The following is a 20,325-nucleotide window of genomic DNA, read 5'->3' on the forward strand; positions in this document are numbered from 1 at the left end:
CCATAAATCCAGGAGTTTGCAGCAATAATTACCTCTTAACTTCAATCAAAGCTACCATAAATCCAGGAGTTTGCAGCAATAATTACCTCTTAACTTCAATCAAAGCTACCATAAATCCAGGAGTTTGCAGCAGTAATTACCTCTTAACTTCAATCAAAGCCACCATAAATCCAGGAGTTTGCAGCACTAATTACCTCTTAACTTCAATCAAAGCTACCATAAATCCAGGAACTCAAGCCGCCGTCATGCACGAGCTCCGCGTCTCCATCGGTATCATGGCTACGGTGAGTGTCGCGTGCAGTAACAGGGGCGCTTTAAATGATATAAATAATAAACTAATATTTATAATAATTTATATAATAAATAATTAATTTATAATAAATGTGTAAATACACATTTATTATGTGTAAATGTGTTAATTTATATAATAAATGTGTAAATACAACACTTCTCTTTAACTTCACTTCTTGTTGTTTGTTTGTTTGTCTTCTGCAAATCTTATAATCGATATTTAACACTCTTCTACATATACAAGTGATCTGAGATTTTGTACACTGAAATAAAGTTGGAGACAATGCATGAATCATTATTGACTGAATAAATTTAAAAAAAAAATTTAATTCATTTATTTATGGAAAAAATGAAAAATTAATTTTTAATTATTTCAAAATAAAATTAGAAATTCATTGTACATGAGTAAAATCGGAGATACTTTAGAAAGTAATCTTTAGAAATCTTTAGAAAGTAATTTTTAAACTCATATCAATTTTTTAAATATATGTATAATTTTTAAAATAAGGTTTCATTGAAGACCAGAGAATTAGTTTTATTGACAATTTTCTTATTATTTTTTCAATAGATCGAACAATATTTTTCGTTTGCACTGGTAAATCAAAAATCAGCGTACCGATGGACATTTTTATTTCTCTAAAACATTTCGAATGTATCAATCATTCATTATCAAATTACAAGATGCATTGCGTAATGAAATTTGGATCAACATGAGTATAAAATCATGTAAATAGGATACTCCTCAAATATCAAATTGTTGCAAATAATAATAAAATCACATAAATATGAAAATAATCAAGAATTAAAACACTAAAAATTAGTCCGAAAACAGTCTCAAGGTTTTGACAACTCAAGTGCATGTAACTACAGCAACGGAGGCAAAAGACGTTACAAGGAAAACATTGGATAAATTGCTGCACTTGCATGAACTGCATTAAAAGATGGCATAAAAACCGTCTGCATGAGAGCCTATCGAATTGGTCAACAGATTCCTAATTTTTTCATATGTATCGAGCGGTATCCTGGCTACCGTGCTTCTGGAGCGGGGGTGATGATAATGAGCGGTATCCTGGCTACCGTGCATTTGAGGCGGGGGTGATAATTACGAGCGGTATCCTGGCTACCGTGCGTCTGGAGCGGGGGTGATGATAGCGAGCGGTATCCTGGCTACCGTGCATCTGAAGCGGGGGTGATGATAGCGAGCGGTATCCTGGCTACCGTGCGTCTGGAGCGGGGGTGATGATAGCGAGCGGTATCCTGGCTACCGTGCGTCTGGAGCGGGGGTGATGATAGCGAGCGGTATCCTGGCTACCGTGCGTCTGGAGCGGGGGTGATGATAGCGAGCGGTATCCTGGCTACCGTGCGTCTGGAGCGGGGGTGATGATAGCGAGCGGTATCCTGGCTACCGTGCGTCTGGAGCGGGGGTGATGATAGCGAGCGGTATCCTGGCTACCGTGCGTCTGGAGCGGGGGTGATGATAGCGAGCGGTATCCTGGCTACCGTGCGTCTGGAGCGGGGGTGATGATAGCGAGCGGTATCCTGGCTACCGTGCGTCTGGAGCGGGGGTGATGATAGCGAGCGGTATCCTGGCTACCGTGCGTCTGGAGCGGGGGTGATGATAGCGAGCGGTATCCTGGCNCTCACGTGATCAATACTCACATGGTCATTACTCACTTGATTATTACTCGCGTGATCATTACTCACGTGATCATTACTCACGTGATCATTACTCACATGATCATTACTCACGTGATCATTACTCGCGTGATCAATACCCACAAAAGTCTGTGTAGCAACAGCGAAAAATCTGTGTTGCCACAGCGACGCAGCACCTGCCAACAACAAGGTCACAGCTGCCGGGATGTTCATATACATTGTATTAATCACTATGTGGAGTGGTGGGAAACTCTTCTAACTCTGAATAGAATAGATAAAATATATAGAAGCTGCAGCTGAATGAATAGATATTAGCTGTAGTTTACGCTGCACTTTCCGCCCTGAAGCCAACAACCCGCAAGTGTTCAGGCTTTGATGGATGTACTCGTATGGTTAAACTTACTTATATGTGTATGAACAATTCGATGAGGTGAACTAAATCGTGAACTTTCAGTTCATTTATTGTCGGATATTTCTCTTTGTTTTAAGATTCGGTGAATATTTCAACTTGAACTGTGGTGTTCTTACGAGTAAGGAGTAACCTTCAACTAATATTCATGATTTGCTACGACTCATAAAGGTGTTGCTGGCAGCGGAATGAAGAATGTGAATGGTTTACAGAATCTGAATGTTGAAATTACTCTGATTATTTTAAATAATCTGAATCATTCCTCATCACAACGCAGCGGCCGCTCTGTGATGGCCTGGCTGCTATGAAAATTCTGTTGTAGTGTACAGTTTATGCCAGTACGTGTCACAAAATAATGTAGGGCAACGTACAGGCAAAAGCTGTGGTACGGAATACTATGTACACGGCAACAGGATGGCAGGTCACCAGAGAGCGGCCGCTGCATTGAGGAGAACTTCAGATTTTTTAAACTATTCAGATTGTATGAAATATTCAGATTTTTAAAAGTATTTAGATTGTTTGATATACTCATATTCTTCACCCTATTCGGACTCTTTGAAATATCCAGACTTTAAAACTTTAGATTATTCAAGTAAATTTTATCTTTTGCATTTTATATCTTACATTTTACATTTTACTGTATATATTGTATTTTTTATTTCTAATTTTACATTGTTCATTTTTCATTTATCGTTGTTTTTTTTACATTTTATATAATGCATTTTTATTTTAATTTAAATTTTAAATTTTAAATTTTAAATGTTAAATTTTAAATTTTAAATTTTAAATGTTAAATTTTAAATTTTAAATTTTAAATTTTAAATTTTAAATTTTAAATTTTAAATTTTAAATTTTAAATTTTAAATTTTAAATTTTAAATTTTAAATTTTAAATTNTCATTTTCATTTTCATTTTCATTTTCATTTTCATTTTCATTTTCATTTTCATTTTCATTTTCATTTTCATTTTCATTTTCATTTTCATTTTCATTTTCATTTTCATTTTCATTTTCATTTTCATTTTCATTTTCATTTTCATTTTCATTTTCATTTTCATTTTCATTTTCATTTTCATTTTCATTTTCATTTTCATTTTCATTTTCATTTTCATTTTCATTTTCATTTTCATTTTCATTTTCATTTTCATTTTCATTTTCATTTTCATTTTCATTTTCATTTTCATTTTCATTTTCATTTTCATTTTCATTTTCATTTTCATTTTCATTTTCATTTTCATTTTCATTTTCATTTTCATTTTCATTTTCATTTTCATTTTCATTTTCATTTTCATTTTCATTTTCATTTTCATTTTCATTTTCATTTTCATTTTCATTTTCATTTTCATTTTCATTTTCATTTTCATTTTCATTTTCATTTTCATTTTCATTTTCATTTTCATTTTCATTTTCATTTTCATTTTCATTTTCATTTTCATTTTCATTTTCATTTTCATTTTCATTTTCATTTTCATTTTCATTTTCATTTTCATTTTCATTTTCATTTTCATTTTCATTTTCATTTTCATTTTCATTTTCATTTTCATTTTCATTTTCATTTTCATTTTCATTTTCATTTTCATTTTCATTTTCATTTTCATTTTCATTTTTCGTTTACACTATGTTATATTCCTGAACAATGTTAGCAATGGATATTTTATATTCCACTTAACATGGATTTCACGTGTGTTCTATTGAGTGAACTCGAATATCGTGAGTTATATTCATTCAGCTGCAGCTTTTATCTATTTAATCATTTCTATTTAGAATCAGAAGAGCTCCCAACAACCCCACACAGCAATTATTACAATGGAAATGAACATCCAGACATGTGTGACCTTGTTTTTGGCAAGTGCTGCGTCGCTGTTGCTACACAGACTTTTGTGGGTAATGATCACGTGAGTAATGATCACGTGAGTAGTGATCACGTGAGTAATGATCACGTGAGTAATGATCACGTGAGTAATGATCACGTGAGTAGTGATCACGTGAGTAATGATCACGGGAGTAGTGATCACGTGAGTAGTGATCACGTGAGTAATGATCACGTGAGTAGTGATCACTACAGTATATTAACATTAACATTCACATTAACATGTACATCTACATTAGCCTTTACATATACACATATATGCTTCAATACCTCTATCAACTTGAAAATGAATGTTGATACATTCGAAACGTCGTTAAATATATCATAAGTACTTGCTGAGACCTGCCTCTGATCTACTAGCGTCTCCTGGAGAAGTTTTGGCTCCCTGAAAATTGCAATATAATCCATTCTCTGGTCAATAATAGTACGTGTATCAACAAGAAAATTCTACAATCTGTTCAATAGTGTTCAATAGTGACACGCAAAAGTTTTTGATACATTACAGTTTTCTTTATATTTTAAGTTAAAGTGCAATATTTTACTCAATATTTGGTCAGTATATTGCTAATGGTACTAGAAACATTATGTAGAAAGGAGATGGAAAAGTAAGCATTGTTTAAATTTTATTCAACAAATAGAAAAATTAAACCACGCAAAAGTATTGGGTACATGTTCAAATATAACTTTTTAAGGTACTCAAAATTCGCTTTTTCCAGACGTTCCACTAATCTCATATCGTTATCTAATTGGCCACTCAGAATAGTTTACTATTGTTTACAAGATTTTGTGTTCCGGTGAAGAAATTATTTAGCTTCATCTGCAAAATTGAATTTAAAATGCTAAAACTCGAGAGATGGTGATAGATTTGCGTCAAAAGATCATAGATTGTCACTAGAAACGGAAAGAGTATCGAATAATATCCAAGGAGCTTGATCTTTCATTAGGTAGAGTTGGAAATATCTTCAGGAAGTTATAATCCTGATAATATCATCCGAGCGTGCTGTTACTAACCTTCCTAGACCTGGTTGTCCAAGGAAACTAACAGACGGTATTGCAAGGTGGATTAGCAGAAAGGTACAGAAGGACCCGCTTGTTGCTCGTGGTGAAATTAAAAGCGACCTTGAGGAAGCTGTGGTTGATGTAGAAAAGGACACAATCAGCAGAGCTCTAAATCGTACAGTTCTTATGTAAAGTTCCTCACGAAAGACTCCTCTGCTGATGTACCGACACGTAAAAACCACAAGAATTGGGAAATCGGGCAAAATCCTGGCTGGATGAAATAAGAATCAAACTTTTCAAAATGAATTCGATTGAATCTTGACATAAGACCAGTAAGATTTGGAGCTCTGCTGATTGTGTCCTTTTTTACATCAATCACAGCTTCCTCAAGTTCGCTTTTAACTTCACTATGAATAACAAACAGGTTCTTATTTACCTTTCTGCTAATCCACCTAGCATTACCGTCTGTTTGTTTCCTTGGACAACCAGGTCATGGAAGGTTAGCAACAGCATGCTCGGATGAAATCATCAAGATGATAAAATTTATGATTTAAAATTTATAATATAAAATTTAAAATTTAAAAATTAAATTTAAAATTTAAACTTAAAATGTATAACTTATAAAATAAAATTTAAAATTTAACATTAAAAATTTATAACTGATAATTTATAATTTTTAATTAATTATTTTTAATTTATAATTAATTATTTATAATTTATTATTTTTAATTGAGGCTTCTCGTGCACATCTGATTTCATCCCTTAATGCTGTAATAGGAGGTGTCGTCAGGAGCCAATATCATTCAGTAGATAGAACGTTTATAGACCTACAACACTACGCAACCTTCGAATTCGCTTAGGTTTTGTTAAGTATTTACTCGTACCTTCTTGAAATTTAGCCCAGTTCCTCCGATGATTCGGAGAGCTAATTTAGTTAGATGTATTTATTTTGTATGTTATACTCTTGAACCATATTGTTGTATACGTTAACCTGTTTATCTCGTATTACAAAATTGTCGTGTTTTTATGTGCAGAAACTCACCATCAATAAACCTGATAGAAGTGTCGAATCATCATATTACTTTCATGAAACTTTGGGGAAACATTTATATATAGTTTATAATTTATGATACAGAATTTGTAATTTCTAATTTGTATTTATAATTTATAACGTTTAATTCATAATTTTTAATTTATAATTTATAAATTAGTTGAAAGCATTTAAAATTTAGAAGTTAAAAGTCAAAAGTTAAAAGCATTTAAAATTTAAAAGTTAAAAGTCAAAAGTTGAAAGCATTTAAAATTCAAAAGTTAAAAGTCAAATGTTAAAAGTTTTTATAATTCAAATGTTAAAAGTCAAAAATTAAAAGCATTTAAAATTTAAAAGTTAAAAGTCAAGAGTTAAAAGCATCTAAAATTTAAAAGTTAAAAGTCAAAAGTTAAAAGTCAAAAGTTAAAAGCATTTAAAATTTAAAAGTTTAATGTTAGAAGCATTCAAAATTCAAAAGTTAAAAGTCATATGTTAAAAGCATTTATAATTCAAAAGTTAAAAGTCAAAAGTTAAAAGCATTTAAAATTCAAAAGTTAAAAGTCAAAAGTTAAAAGTTAAAAGTATTCAAAATTCAAAAGATAAAAGGTGAAAGATAAAACATTTAAAATTCAAAAGGTAAAAGTATTTAAAATTTGCAATTTGCATTTTATGTAAAGAATTTTTTACTGAACATACTTCTCCCGTGTACATAAGGTTGAGACCTTTTAGTTAGGACCAGAGTTGATGAGCTCAGGCAAAATTCAGTTTCAAACAAACTTGCCCATGATTGTTCAGCAATTTGGGATGTTATCATTTACTTATGCTATGATTATTTGAAATTTTGAATTTGAAATTTTAAACTTTAAAGTTCAAAAATTAAAGTTAAAATTTTGTTAATTAATTAAAGTCAAAATTTTTAATTTACAATTTAAAATTTAAAAATTAGTTAAAATGTAAATTAACTTATCAGGTATTTTTCTGCTCTTGCACCCCTTAATTTCCATACCTTCAAGCATCCTGTGGTTTTCAAAGATAGCCAAATAAATCCGATATTTTTGTCTTATAATTAATGATATTATTATATAACAGTACGTAAGCTTAACAAATTTGTTCATACATCGACGCCATACCATGAGTGGTAGATGGTCATGATTCGCTATAATAACAGCGTCTGACCACAAAAGCCTGGCCAGCTGCTTTTTAAGGTCTGATTACGATATTCGGGCTATCGGGCAATCGACTCCTCCAATCGGCTCCTATATAGCCGCTGATTGCAGTTAGGTGGCCTGAGTCACCTCTAAGCTGACTATCTGTCCTTTGGGGCGGCCCCTAACGGAACAAGAAACTCGACTCGTTAGAGACGGAACTATTTCGTACAGCCTATGAATCTAGTGCCTAATCATTTTATCCGTTCTTATCCTTTCTTGTTTATTTTTCTTTCGCTTGCTATTAATCTTATGTGTGACGTGCTCTCGAAGTTCGCTTGAACCAAACGCCAAGATAAATGCCTCGTAGAATAATAATAATAATTACAACGCGTTGAGTGTTGCAGGAGCTGTGCCGTAGCATTTGTCCTTATTTTATATCACTGTGCGTTGTGTGTGTTGCAGGAGCTGTGCCGTATCATTTATCCTTATTTGATATCACATCACGTTGTGTGTTGCAGGTGCTGGGCCTCGGGCTCGCCGCGGCATCCTATCCAGACAGCGTGAGTACCGACCTTATGCTGTACGTAGATGGTCGCAGAATTTCTTTATGCACAACAAAGATTGTTATCAAGAATTATCGTAATATAGAGGTAATTATGTTGACAAACCTCAAGGCTAGACTGCCAACGAGCAGCCGAGAAAAAATTTTGTGTTTCATGTGGCTCATCATTTTTTCTTGGTTTACGAAAATTTTTCTCTACTCAAATGTAAATAGGCTACAGGCAGTGGCATCATATTCTAATATTACTGTATGAAATGTTGATGTTCTATTCCTTCAGATCATTGGATAGAGCAAAATTTTAATTATCGTGCATATAGTAAAGCAAATTTTTTGATGTAATTAATGATAGTTGCAGTTGATGCCGGAATTCAATGGATTGTTTCCTGGCGAAGAATGAGGCAAAAAAATTTCATCTTATTTTCTAATCAAATCGCTGCTCTTGTTATGCAGCGATCTTTCCGAACGAAAAAGAATCAATACAGAACACAAAACTACGTGTGTTTGTTATTACAAAAATAGTGCCCAGCTACAGCTAATGAACAGTGCCTGCAAACCTAATCAAAACAGTTGTCATAGCTCCAGGGTCAATTCAGCAACCCTGAACAAGAACTGCCCAAACCCAAGCTTCTAGCAGCTGGCAGGGACGAACATAATGTTATTGTGAATTATTAACAGTGATGAGTAACTCGCTCACGTTCCCTCGCACATAATAGTGACGAGCATAATCAGTAATTGAGAATCATTAACTGTGATGAGTAACTCTTTCACGTTCCCCGTAGGCCAACGTCTTTTTAACCTCCTCTGCTCCGCTGAGCTGTGGGACGCGAACTTCGACTTCCGTGAGATTCAGGACCTTGGTGGTGCCGGGACCCTCCTCAGTAGTGGTGAGCTGAGTGATGTATATAGAGCGAGACTTGCAGCATTAGGTGTACATATAGTTAGGCTTGCAGCATTGGGTGTACATATAGTGAGACTTGCAGCATTGGGTGTACATATAGTGAGACTTGCAGCATTGGGTGTACATATAGTGAGACTTGCAGCATTGAGTGTACATATAGTGAGACTTGCAGCATTAGGTGTACATATAGGGAGACTTGCAGTATTAGGTGTACATTTAGGAAGATTTATATGGATACAATTGATGACTGGAGAATGCATTACAATTACAAGGAGTCGAATATTCTTTAGATGACGTTGGTAGATCATGAGGCAGGTTTAGTGAGTAATAATAATAATACTCGTATATTAGCGGCGTTTCGCATGTAACAACATACGTTGTCAAGTTAAGAGAAGCATACAATAATTAAAATTTGTTGGGCATAAGTTCAAAATACACGTAAATCGGATAAAACACAAAAATTTTGAGATAGAAAATTTTTCTGCAAACAATGTCAAAGGTTAGACAAATTCGGTAGTGGAAATAGAGAACTGGGGCCCAACCCTAAAAATAACGAAGGTTCCAGCAAAAGTTGGTTGGATAATGTTGTGCACCTCCGCATGATGACGCTGGTGGGTTTCTCCAGCACGGTGCGCGCAATGGTCTTGTGAGTTTGTCACAAGGGGTTCCTCTGCCCTCCAGATTGAAGATGGCGGGTGAGACGGTCTTGATGTCATGGTTGTTAGTCCAATTACTCCAATGTAGTCCAAATGATGAAAAAGTCTATAACCTTCTTTGAAGTTTGAAAAAAATTCTCCAAGAGGCCGGTGTAGTCTATAGATTTGGCTTCAAAGAAGGTTATAGACTTCTTCATCATTTGGACTACATTTGAGTAATTGGACTAACAACCACGACATCAAGACCGTCTCACCCGCCATCTTCAATCTGTAGGGCAGAGGAACCCCTTGTGACAAACTCACAAGACCATTGCGCGCACCGTGCTGGAGAAACCCACCAGCGTCATCATGCAGAGGTTGAGGTGCACAACATTATCCGACAAACTATTGCTGGAACCTTCGTTATTTTTTTGGGTTGGACCTTAGCTCTCTATTTCCACTACCGGATTTGTGTAACTTTTAACACTGTCTGCGGAAAGATTTTCTATCTCGAAATTTTTGTGTTCTATTCTATTTGCGTATATTATGTAATTATGTCCAGTAAATTTTAATTATTAAACGCTTCTCTTAACTTGAAAACGAATGTTGTTACATTCGAAACGTCGTTAATAATTTATTATTACTAGCTAAACATGCCCTTCGATCATCCAACGTCATCTAGAGAATTGTTCGATTTCTTGAAAATCGTAATGCATTCTCTGGTCATAAATTGTACTCATATAAAAAAGGAAATTCAGCCATCTAATACTAATGTAGTGAGATGCGTACTGTACAGACTCGCATTATTAGGTGTACATTTAGTGTGATGCGCATTGTACAGAGAATTGCATTATCTGCGCACGTATTTCGCAAGCATTTTATCTCCATTGAGGGCCTTAGCACTGAGGCATCTGCAACACAGTCGTCAACTGCCGTGTCGTCTCGCGAGCATTCAAAGCTGCATATTGTATAACCAACACTTGCATCTTCACATTCCACGAAGACTTTAATGCTATACGTAAGATAATAGATAATAAGACGGTGATGTTAACGTGCCTCCTTCTTGCAGACGTACCGACGCTTGGGGGTGAAGGCTAGCGATTTGGCCGCTGCCGTCAATGAGACCAAAGCGATAACAGCAACGGACGTGGTGCAGTGTGCGAAGAAGGCCGCCTTGGCAGGTGAGCGTCTATGCCCGATGTGGGCTTGGCAGCTGAGCATCCTGCGCCTGATGTGGGCTTGGCAGGTGAGCGTCCTGCGCCCGATGTGGGCTTGGCAGGTGAGCGTCCTGCGCCCGATGTGGGCTTGGCAGGTGAGCGTCCTGCGCCCGATGTGGACTTGGCAGGTGATAGTCCTATGCCCGATGTGGGCTTGGCAGCTGAGCATCCTGCGCCCGATGTGGGCTTGGCAGGTGAGCATCCTGCGCCCGATGTGGGCTTGGCAGGTGAGCGTCCTGCGCCCGATGTGGGCTTAGCAGGTGAGCGTCCTGCGCCCGATGTGGGCTTGGCAGGTGAGCGTCCTTCGCCCGATGTGGGCTTAGCAGGTGAGCGTCCTTCGCCCGATGTGGGCTTAGCAGGTAGTAGTAGTTAGTAACCGGCAGATTTCCTGAAAATTTGTGACCGCGCATTGGCTGAAAACATATGGTCTGTGAGATTATACTAAGAGTTAATTAAATTTTTCTGCAGGCATGGCTGGGTTTTCTTTCAATGGAACCTGCACCGCTTACAAGTTTGGCTCAAAACTCTGCTCATGTTCGCCGGGCGAGGAAGTCGTTTACGTGACCAACGCCAGTGCATTCTTCGGACCTCCATCAGCCGTGCCACTCAGTGAGTCCAAACTTGTTCAATGGAAGATCTGTGAAAATACAAGACGACAAACATGTTTCGATATGCGATTTGGCGCGTCCAGTCTTGCATGTTTACATTTCTTCCAGATTTTAATAATTTATCAGAGGTAAAAATTATGAGCGATTCATGAGTGGTGTTTCGATATGCGATTTGGCGCGTACGTCCAGTCCTGTATGTTTACATTTCTTCCAGATTTTAAAAATTTATCAGAGGTAAAAATTATGAGAGTTTCATGAGAGGGCATCGAAAGAAAATTCATTCATGACGAGTAAAGTGGCAGCTTCTATGGTTTTTGAGCTTCATATGCATCGTAAAATGCGTGCCGTTGCTAATTTCTTGATCTGATATTGACTCGTTTTAAAAACCTACACTGAAGTCTGGGAGGTTAAAAGATTTTCTTGCATAAATATTCCCTCACATAGTTAATAACTTATTCAGACTTGTGTTCAGAAGACCAGCTCTCCGTGCAACCTGAATTGCTATTCGTATTGAATAAAAGTTTAGGAAAATAATGATAAAATGTTAAACTGACTCGGGCCTTGCGTTAGGAATTTCACTGGAAACGTGATGGAACTCAGCAAGTATGCATCTTCCAAACTCCAATTTACAACCCTTGTCAGACAGTATAATTTTACAATGTTGTAATCGTACCAAGTTTAGAAATTTGTACCTATGCAGAACCTAATATAATTTGATAATTTTACATCATTATAATCGTGCCAAAATTAGAAACATTTGTACCTATGCAGAGTTAAGTTTTCATGTATGCCAGTCGGCAGTGCACATGTTACTCCAGCGAACAGGCAAATTAGTAGCAAGGCTTGTGTCTGTACGCATAACTTGCACGGCTGGAGGGTCAGCACACCATTTATTTATTTATTTTATTTATTGACATGCATTAGACATCTAGGATATTCCTTACCATTCATTAATTGTTGAATGTTCACGAATACATTTCTCAACAGGCGCAGCGCCCTACATCAACACCACTGTCGAAAACATCCCATTTAAGCAGTACCGCATCTTGAAGTTCGTCGCTGATGATGCTGAGGTGGAGGTCTTTTCGTCAGCTGGAGGCAAGTTGTCGCGTATAATTTTCCAAATCCATATTCGTGAAATGGAATAATCCATCTAGCCTTTTCCCACAGCGTTTCACCTCGTGGCTGGCCTGACCTGCACAATTCACTAACTACTAATAACTAATTACTAAATAATCAATAATTACTAATCTGTTATAAAAAGTTATGAAGTATTATTTTAATTCTTCGATGTTCATGGATGGATATAACGCTCGAAATGCTGCTGGCAACATCGTCAGACCTCTGCTGGTGACTGTAAAGGATTCTGCTCAGGTCTGGAGCGTGCTGAAAACAGCGAGAGAGCTCGGAGAACCCGCTGATTACAAGTCAGTTTTTGTAAAGAAAGATTCCACCCCCTTGGAAAGGGCGGTTTTTCGCAAGAAGTGGCAGGAGAGAATCAGGCGGTAAGGCACGGGAAATCAGGTCAATCACTTCCAAGCTGCCAAGACAACACCGGCTGCTCACGGACAATCAGAGGAGATGGCGGGCAAGTAATTAGTAGGAAGCATGTCCGTAGATCGAGGCCTGTAAATAATGTAGGAAGTAACCGCATACATCAAAGTGAAAGTGCACAAAAAGTGGTAAAATGTTTTTACACGAACTCGAATTCCGTTTTGAACAAAAAAAGTGAACTGTTAACTGTGATCGCAAACGAGTGTATAGACATTATTTGTATTACAGAAACACTCCCTAAAAATCACGGGGGAAAAATTGTACCTGTTGAATTTCAGCTGACAGATTTTGATTGTTTTCATAAATTAAATGAAGAGCAGTGCAGTAGAGGTGTATTGGGTTAGAACCTCTTATGGGGCCCTGCAAGTTAAGTTATCTGCAGAGCATCAATCAGCTAGAGAATCAGTGTGGTGTGAACTTACTCTAAAAGGCAAAGATGGCCTCCTCATAGGGGTCATTTACAGATCACCTAATAGCTCCTCTGATAACAATAAAGTACTAAACAGCCTTTTACCGAGCATGTCATTCAGCAGGTCGTATACGTTGATCGTTGTTGACTTTAACCATCCAGAAATAGACTGGGCAGATGAATCTTCTCCAAGAGATGGGAATCACCCAGCATCCTTGTTCTTGGAGTCTATGCGAGACTCATTTTTTAATCAAGAACACCACCAAGCCAACCTCTTTTAGGGAAAAACAGACCTCAAATATTCTAGATCTTGTGTTTACTAGTGAAGAATCAATGATAGATGAGCTTCGCCACGAGGCTCCGTTGGGCAAAAGCCACCACCAATCACTGTTTTTCAATATTAAGTGTTGTGCAGAAAAGACGCTTCGGAAGCGTGAACGTTTGAACTTTGCGAAGGGCGACTTGATAAACTCCGTGAAACGGTGAATGCGGCGAATATTTCGGACTATATTAAGGACACGAGAGTGGCTGATTCATGGTCGTTTCTCAAAGACACGGTTATGTCTGCAGTTGATGCCTGTGTACCCAAGATTACGCTTGGAAGAGTCAAAAAGTCCCAGTTGATGAACAGTGCAGTTAAGACTCAGCTAAAGACCAAGAAAGAAGCCTACAAGCGTTATTTACGAACTCGCAGCGAGTCTGATTATAACCTGTATGCCAGAGCTCGAAATCAAGCTAAAAACTAACGTTCTTAATCAGTTCTTCAGCAGTGTGTTCACAGATGAGGACTTGAACAGTATTCCAGATATTGAAGAGCGCCCAGTCGGCTCGAAGTTAACACGTTTTGAAATACACGAAGAAGAGGTTCTCAAGCGCATGGTAGCTCTAAATCCCAACAAGTCAAGTGGACCAGACGGCTTCCATCCCAGATTGCTCAAAGAATTAGCAACCGTTCTGGCCGGCCCATTGACAGTATACTTTCAAAAAATCTTGAAAGAAGGAACTTTGCCGTCCGACTGGAAAGAAGCTCAAGTAACACCATTGTTCAAAAAAGGTGACAAAAGCAGCCCCGGCAACTATCGCCCTGTCAGTCTGACAAGTGTCGTTTGTAAGCTAATGGAATCTGTTGTGAGGGATAGGATTATCGATCACTTGACTGCTCACCATCTCATATCAGATGGTCAACATGGCTTTATCGCCGGTAGATCCTGCACCACTAACTCATTATCTACGTTGAACGATTGGACTCGCCTGCTGGACGAAAGGGAGCCAGTGGATACATTGTACCTCGATTTTGCCAAAGCATTTGACAGTGTTCCGTATGAGCAGCTGTTGCGTAAAGTGAAGTCTTTGGGAATTGAGGGAAACGTACTCCAATGGATCAGAGATTTTCTAGTAGGTAGACGACAATTAGTCAGTATTAGCGGAACCGTGTCAGACTGGGCATCAGTGCGCATTGGCGTGCCACAAGGAAGCATTATTGGGCCTATTTTGTTCGTTGCTTTTATAAACGATTTGCCAGAAGCAGTCTCCAGCGTGTGCTCCATGTATTCCGACGACGCAAAAATTTATAATACAGTGAAGGATGAATCAAATAAAGCGCAATTACAAGATGATCTTGACAGTTTGGTTAACTGGGCTGATACGTGGCAGCTGTGGTTTAATGCTGACAAGTGTAAAGTACTTCAACTCGGGAAGAACAATAAACTGCAAGATTACAGTATGAGAAGACATGGTTGCAACGAGAGAGTAATGATTGAAAAATCTAGTGTGGAAAAGATCTCGGAGTTTATGTCGACAAGGAGCTGAAATTTTCTAAGCATGTTGAAACGCAAGCAAACACATCCAGCAAACTTCTTGGACTAATCAGACGCTCATACGAGTTCCTAGATGCAGAAGTGATAAAGCAGTTGTTTGTTGCTGTCGTGCGCCGGAATCTATAGTTTGGAAACGTTGTGTGGTCACCGAGATTTGAAAAGGACAGAAATTTAATAGAGAATATTCAAAGACGTACAACAAGGATAATTCCAGGCTTGAAGGGCAAGTTCTATGAAGAAAGATTGAAGTCTATGAAGCTTCCAAGCCTCAGTTATCGACGTCTGCGTGGGGACCTCATTGAAGTATACAAGTATACTAATGGTTTAAACAAGGTCCCCGAAGGATTACTAGAATTTGAAACAAGAACCAACACCAGGGGCCACGGCTATAAACTAAAAAAGTTGCGCTGCAACTTCTCCACGCGACAAAATTTCTTCTCGCTTCGAATCACCGACATGTGGAACAGCCTCCCCAATGACATCGTTGGCGCTCCAAGTATGAACGCGTTCAAGAACAGACTAGATAAAGCTATGGAAAAATATATGTTCAGATTTGAAATGCCTAGTACCATATTAAACACGGAAGAAGTCAAGTAGCTACTTGAAACTAACGTCAGTCATGAAAAGATACGGTCAAATGAAACGATATTAGATCTTCTGTGAACAAGGCACGAAAAGGAAAAGAATCGGCGACAGGCGATATCAGGCCCACACTTCAGCGCCGAGATCAATATGTTATGTTAAGACTTTCAGTGACATCTCTGCTCCAGTCTCCGTTGTTCGACATGGTCAGTAAGGCAAAGAGGCAGGCAATGGTGCGTATATTGGAGAGTCAGCCCAACACACAACCGGCTTGAACTGATTTCACAGCGACACTGCCCGCGCAAAATCTTTGGCAAGAATTGCGCGGGCAGCAAGCAGCGCAAATCTTGCCAAAGATTGAACACCGCTTTGAAGAGCGTCGCGCCAGTCTTGATGGTCCGGACTGCCTCAGTCTGGACTGAAAAAGCCAGTTTTTCAGTCGAGCAGAGTCTCATAGTGGAAAAGGGCCTTTATTCTTTGCTTTGAGCTGTCAGTCTCGGGCACAAGTGTGGAGCCGACGCAAAATAATGTTGCTTAATTTCTTCCATCCTCATGCGAGATATTTCTTGCTTGTTAATTAAATCTAAATTGTTTCAGTTAACGACTCTACATTTATAACGAATTATTCTACAGTGATACTCACCGTGAACGACTCTAATTATAATGCTTGTCAGATTTTAGTTTTCATTACTCATTCGCCAAGAAAAGAATATAAGGCACCATATTTTCATTTTCAACTGCAGTGCTCACTTCTAGCATTGGCATTATGATCGATATTGTTGATGCTCAGAGTATGAACGCGTTCAAGAATACACTGGGCAATGCTAGGCAAAAGCATACCATATCATATCATACCATATCATATCATATTAATATTATATCATATCATATATCATAGTGATGTCGGTGCTGAAGAATAGGCCTGATGTGGCCTGTCGCCGAATCTTGTATTTTTCGAGACTTGTCCCCAGGAGATCTAAACACAGGTCCTTTGACAGGATCTTATCTCAACTGACGATAGTTTGAAATAGCCACTAGACATCCACCGGGCTCGATATGGTGCTGGGAAATCAAGTCTGAACATATATTTTTCATGGCATTATCAAGTCTGTTCTTGAACGCGTTCATACTCGGAGCGTCAACGATGTAATCGGGAAGGCTGGTCTAGACGTCGGTGACTTGAAGCGAGAAATGTTGTAGTGTCGATGTATATATGTTCAACCTTGAAATGCTTAGCACCCTACGGAACTAGTAAAAGTCCGGTGATGATGTAAACCAACGTCAGTTGAAAATATCATGTCAAAACGCCAGTTTTTTGATCAATGTACGAGTCGCGAAAAGTACAAGAATCGGCGAATGGCCAAAATAGGCCTTATTCTTCAGCGCCGAAGCTGCTATGCTCTAGCTTGTAGTATCATCTCTGTTTCTGCTTAGGAATGTGCAGCTAAGGATATTTTCTACTATTACAATGCTCCATGGGAGCGCAGCCGTGCATTACCAATTTTGTGGACCAAAAAGCCCTGAATCGAACGTCTTAGATCTATCCGGACATCCACCAATCAGCCGTGAACCACTCGGCTTTGTCCTCCTCCGGCCTTGACCACTACCTGCCGTGCACCACCAAGCCGCGGATCGAATATGACTTCCGGGCATCGTTAAATTACATAATTTTACGTTCACCGCATCTGAAGTTAGGTTTCAGATAAAATAGTTCTGTTTCATAATTTATCGTCCTTCGACGAGTGGCCGTTCGACCGAGGGCTGGTTCGACGCACAGTCTAGATATGATTGTCCAGAAGTATTGAAGGCTACATTACGGAATGCAGGAGTCATGATGGTCCATTACATCCAGGGCAGTGGTGGTCTTTGGCAGGCAATCCTGCTCCATCATGGACGTAATTGCACCCGCGAGTTGCTAGTCTCATTTCTACAAACATTGCGGTTGCCTACATGTCTGGAATGCGGCAGTGCATTTGGTCTATGCTTTTTACTTGCGGCATCTTAGTTCATGATTTTGACGAATATTTGTATCATGCCATTGAATAATTTCATTACAGTTGCTCAATACTTTGCCTTTGAGGCCTACTTCATTCCTCGAGATGATGGCAACTACTACGGAGTTCCTGTAGCTGTCTTGGACTTGGCATATTGCGTCACCGACTCGTCATGCGGGTTGCCCGTGCTTGTCTACGCAACGTACTCAACTTACTACATACGTGAGTAGCAGTAACGAATTGTGTGTGGCAGTTATATATATCAAGGCGATGGAAATTGATTTTCTATCACAATTTTACTTTAGTAAGCTTTAAAAATTTCATGGTTAAGTATGAAAAATAACATCCTGCATGTGCCTTCCATTTGCTGCTTCACAAATAAGAGCTCATTCCATTATATCTGCCATATCCTTTTAAAAAGTTAATGGGTTTATTTCTCTTATTTATCTAATGATTTTTCCCTTAGCTCCATTAAATATTGCGGCTTGTTGGCACAATCTTATGGTTGCTTGTGGTTGTTGCCTCTCACCTTAAAATGCCTTCGATAAGCTCGTTGGGATTGAATTAATGAGCCTTGACTTTGATAGTAAAATTTTACAATTTGTGTACGTTGGATGGTATTGAAATTCTACATAATTAATTTCCAGGATCTGAAAATTTTTTTGAGAAACCTAAAATTAAAAATAAATAAAAAGATGTTAAGAAATGAAAAGCGTCAGTGACTTTTAGCCCACCTTGTATACTAATATATCCATTTATACTGCCTTGGATGAATATATCCGAGGAAGCTGCTGTTTCGAAACCTGCTGTAGGAGCCGTGGCAGCGATGACTTTAAATTCCGGGCTATTGTCTTACTTTAGAGCTCATTCCCATGTCAGATAACGCTTGCATCTGTTGCATTCCTAGGCACGAACAAATGCTTGAAAAGTTGACTAAATGAGTTGCAGAAGCAGCAAAGATTGCAATAAAACCACGAGTAATAATTATTGTTCAATGAGGTTTCGGTAACTCACTTATAGAAATATGAGTGAGATATATCTCGTTAGAAACGAGGTGGAGAGGTTGAGACTCACTTGCATTAGTGAGTAATGAACGACATATTTGTTCAGCACCCTATCGCATTTATCACTATACATATTTTCTTGTGCTCTTTCTCATTTATTTCCTGAGTTACCAATAGCACTGTTGAAACTCAACCCACATCTCTTATTAAAATAAATAGTGTCATTGTTAATAAACTTATCGTCGTTATGCCCACATCATTCACGGCATTAAAAGAAGTCGGTACGTTAGTTGCGAGTTTATATCTTTTGACAGGTCCCAATTAACCCACAACTTCTCGACGTGTTAAGATAATTGCAATAGAACTTCAACCCTCTTATTATACCAATTATACCAAACTTTAATAACGGATCTCTGGAGGAAAGTGCGGCGCTTAATGCCCAATGACCTCTTGGGACATTTGCTGCAAACGGAGCGTTACTTTTCTCTGCATGCAATAAGAAACGGAGCGTTATTTTTCGGTCCATAAACTTAGAAATTATGAATTCGTCGCTAACTGCACAGTTGCTTCAAGAAAATTCAGCTTCTCTATTTTCCTAGTGAACGAATGCGGCAACACCATCACACTCACGGCTTCGCCGTCCCATTTTTACGTAACGGCGTTCTCGCACCCTGGGTACGGCTGCAAGGCGTTCCCCGACGGCCCGACCTACAACTGCAGCGTCACCTTCACGGCAGCTTCCAATTTTTCACTTGGCCTCTTCGGAAGACACTTTATTGGCAGTGACGGGTCTTGCGACGGCTACAATCTTACCGCTTCTTACGGCGCTACGCAAGACGCTAACTTCTGCATCCCCAAACTTGTTAGTGAAGGAAAAGGCTTCAGTGTCATATACCCTGGTTTGGTTATTCCTTAGTGGTAGATAAAAAAAATAAAAAAATTCGGAAATTATCGAGATTACATTAGAATATATTTTCCTCTACTCGGCAAAGCACTTGCAGTCAATTTGCTCAGGCTCCAGCCTCACATGATCAACAGCGCGAGTTTCATAATTGTGCAGTTTTTCTTTCATAAGTCTTCAATATGCACGATAATCCTAATAATATATTCATATCTCATATATAAATTGAAACTTTAGTTAGTTTATTTCTAATCAAAATACAATAATATCTGTCAGTAAAAACTTCAAACCGCACGATTAATATTGGTTTTATCCAGCATTAATGAATTGAAATGCTATAGTAGATATGGTCGGTGCTGCTGTTAACACGCCTTTGTCTCTGCAGGAAATTCACAGGATTCGCTCGGTAACACTCACGCTGCGGGGTGCGGCGCTGGCCAACACTTTCAAGGGGGGCTTCGTCTCGGTATTCCAATTGTATTAATAAATGTGCGTCGTTTGCTCTCTACCAATGTCGGCGCCCGGCTTGACCTGGAATATCTGCTGCACTTTGAGTTCATTTCACGTGGTGACACTGAAACATTGATGAAGAACCCTCGTATCTGGAGAGGATGCCAGGGTCCTATGCCCACAGGATGACAGGGTCCCATGCCCACATCGTATCTGGAGAGGATGCCAGGGTCCTATGCCCACATCGTATCTGGGGAAAATGCCAGGGTCCTATGCCCACATCGTATCTGGAG

The 20,325-nt window shown here is 38.5% G+C and overlaps 1 protein-coding gene across 4 annotated transcripts in view; it reads left to right on the forward strand.

Annotated features, from left to right (window-relative positions):
- Positions 1 to 20,316, forward strand: part of LOC108672380 — a 20,682-nt gene extending 366 nt beyond the window's left edge. Inside the window, exons 2-11 of one of the 4 annotated variants that reach the window (XM_047884994.1) lie at positions 7 to 60; positions 223 to 284; positions 7,920 to 7,961; positions 8,743 to 8,847; positions 10,566 to 10,677; positions 11,182 to 11,322; positions 12,309 to 12,419; positions 17,741 to 17,899; positions 19,281 to 19,543; positions 19,968 to 20,316. In XM_047884994.1, the coding sequence (XP_047740950.1) occupies positions 246 to 284; positions 7,920 to 7,961; positions 8,743 to 8,847; positions 10,566 to 10,677; positions 11,182 to 11,322; positions 12,309 to 12,419; positions 17,741 to 17,899; positions 19,281 to 19,543; positions 19,968 to 20,066 (1,071 nt within the window). In that variant the 5' untranslated portion in view covers positions 7 to 60; positions 223 to 245 and the 3' untranslated portion in view covers positions 20,067 to 20,316. Of the gene's footprint in view, positions 1 to 6; positions 285 to 7,919; positions 7,962 to 8,742; positions 8,848 to 10,565; positions 10,678 to 11,181; positions 11,323 to 12,308; positions 12,420 to 17,740; positions 17,900 to 19,280; positions 19,544 to 19,967 lie in introns of those variants that run through there. The other 3 variants (XM_047884993.1, XM_018160024.2, XM_047884995.1) reach the window with 3 other exon arrangements.
- The last annotated feature ends 9 nt before the right edge of the window (positions 20,317 to 20,325 follow it).

This window comes from Hyalella azteca, unplaced genomic scaffold (assembly GCF_000764305.2).
Source record: "Hyalella azteca isolate HAZT.00-mixed unplaced genomic scaffold, Hazt_2.0.2 contig16676, whole genome shotgun sequence".
In the NCBI taxonomy this organism is placed as follows: Eukaryota; Metazoa; Arthropoda; class Malacostraca; order Amphipoda; family Hyalellidae; genus Hyalella; species Hyalella azteca.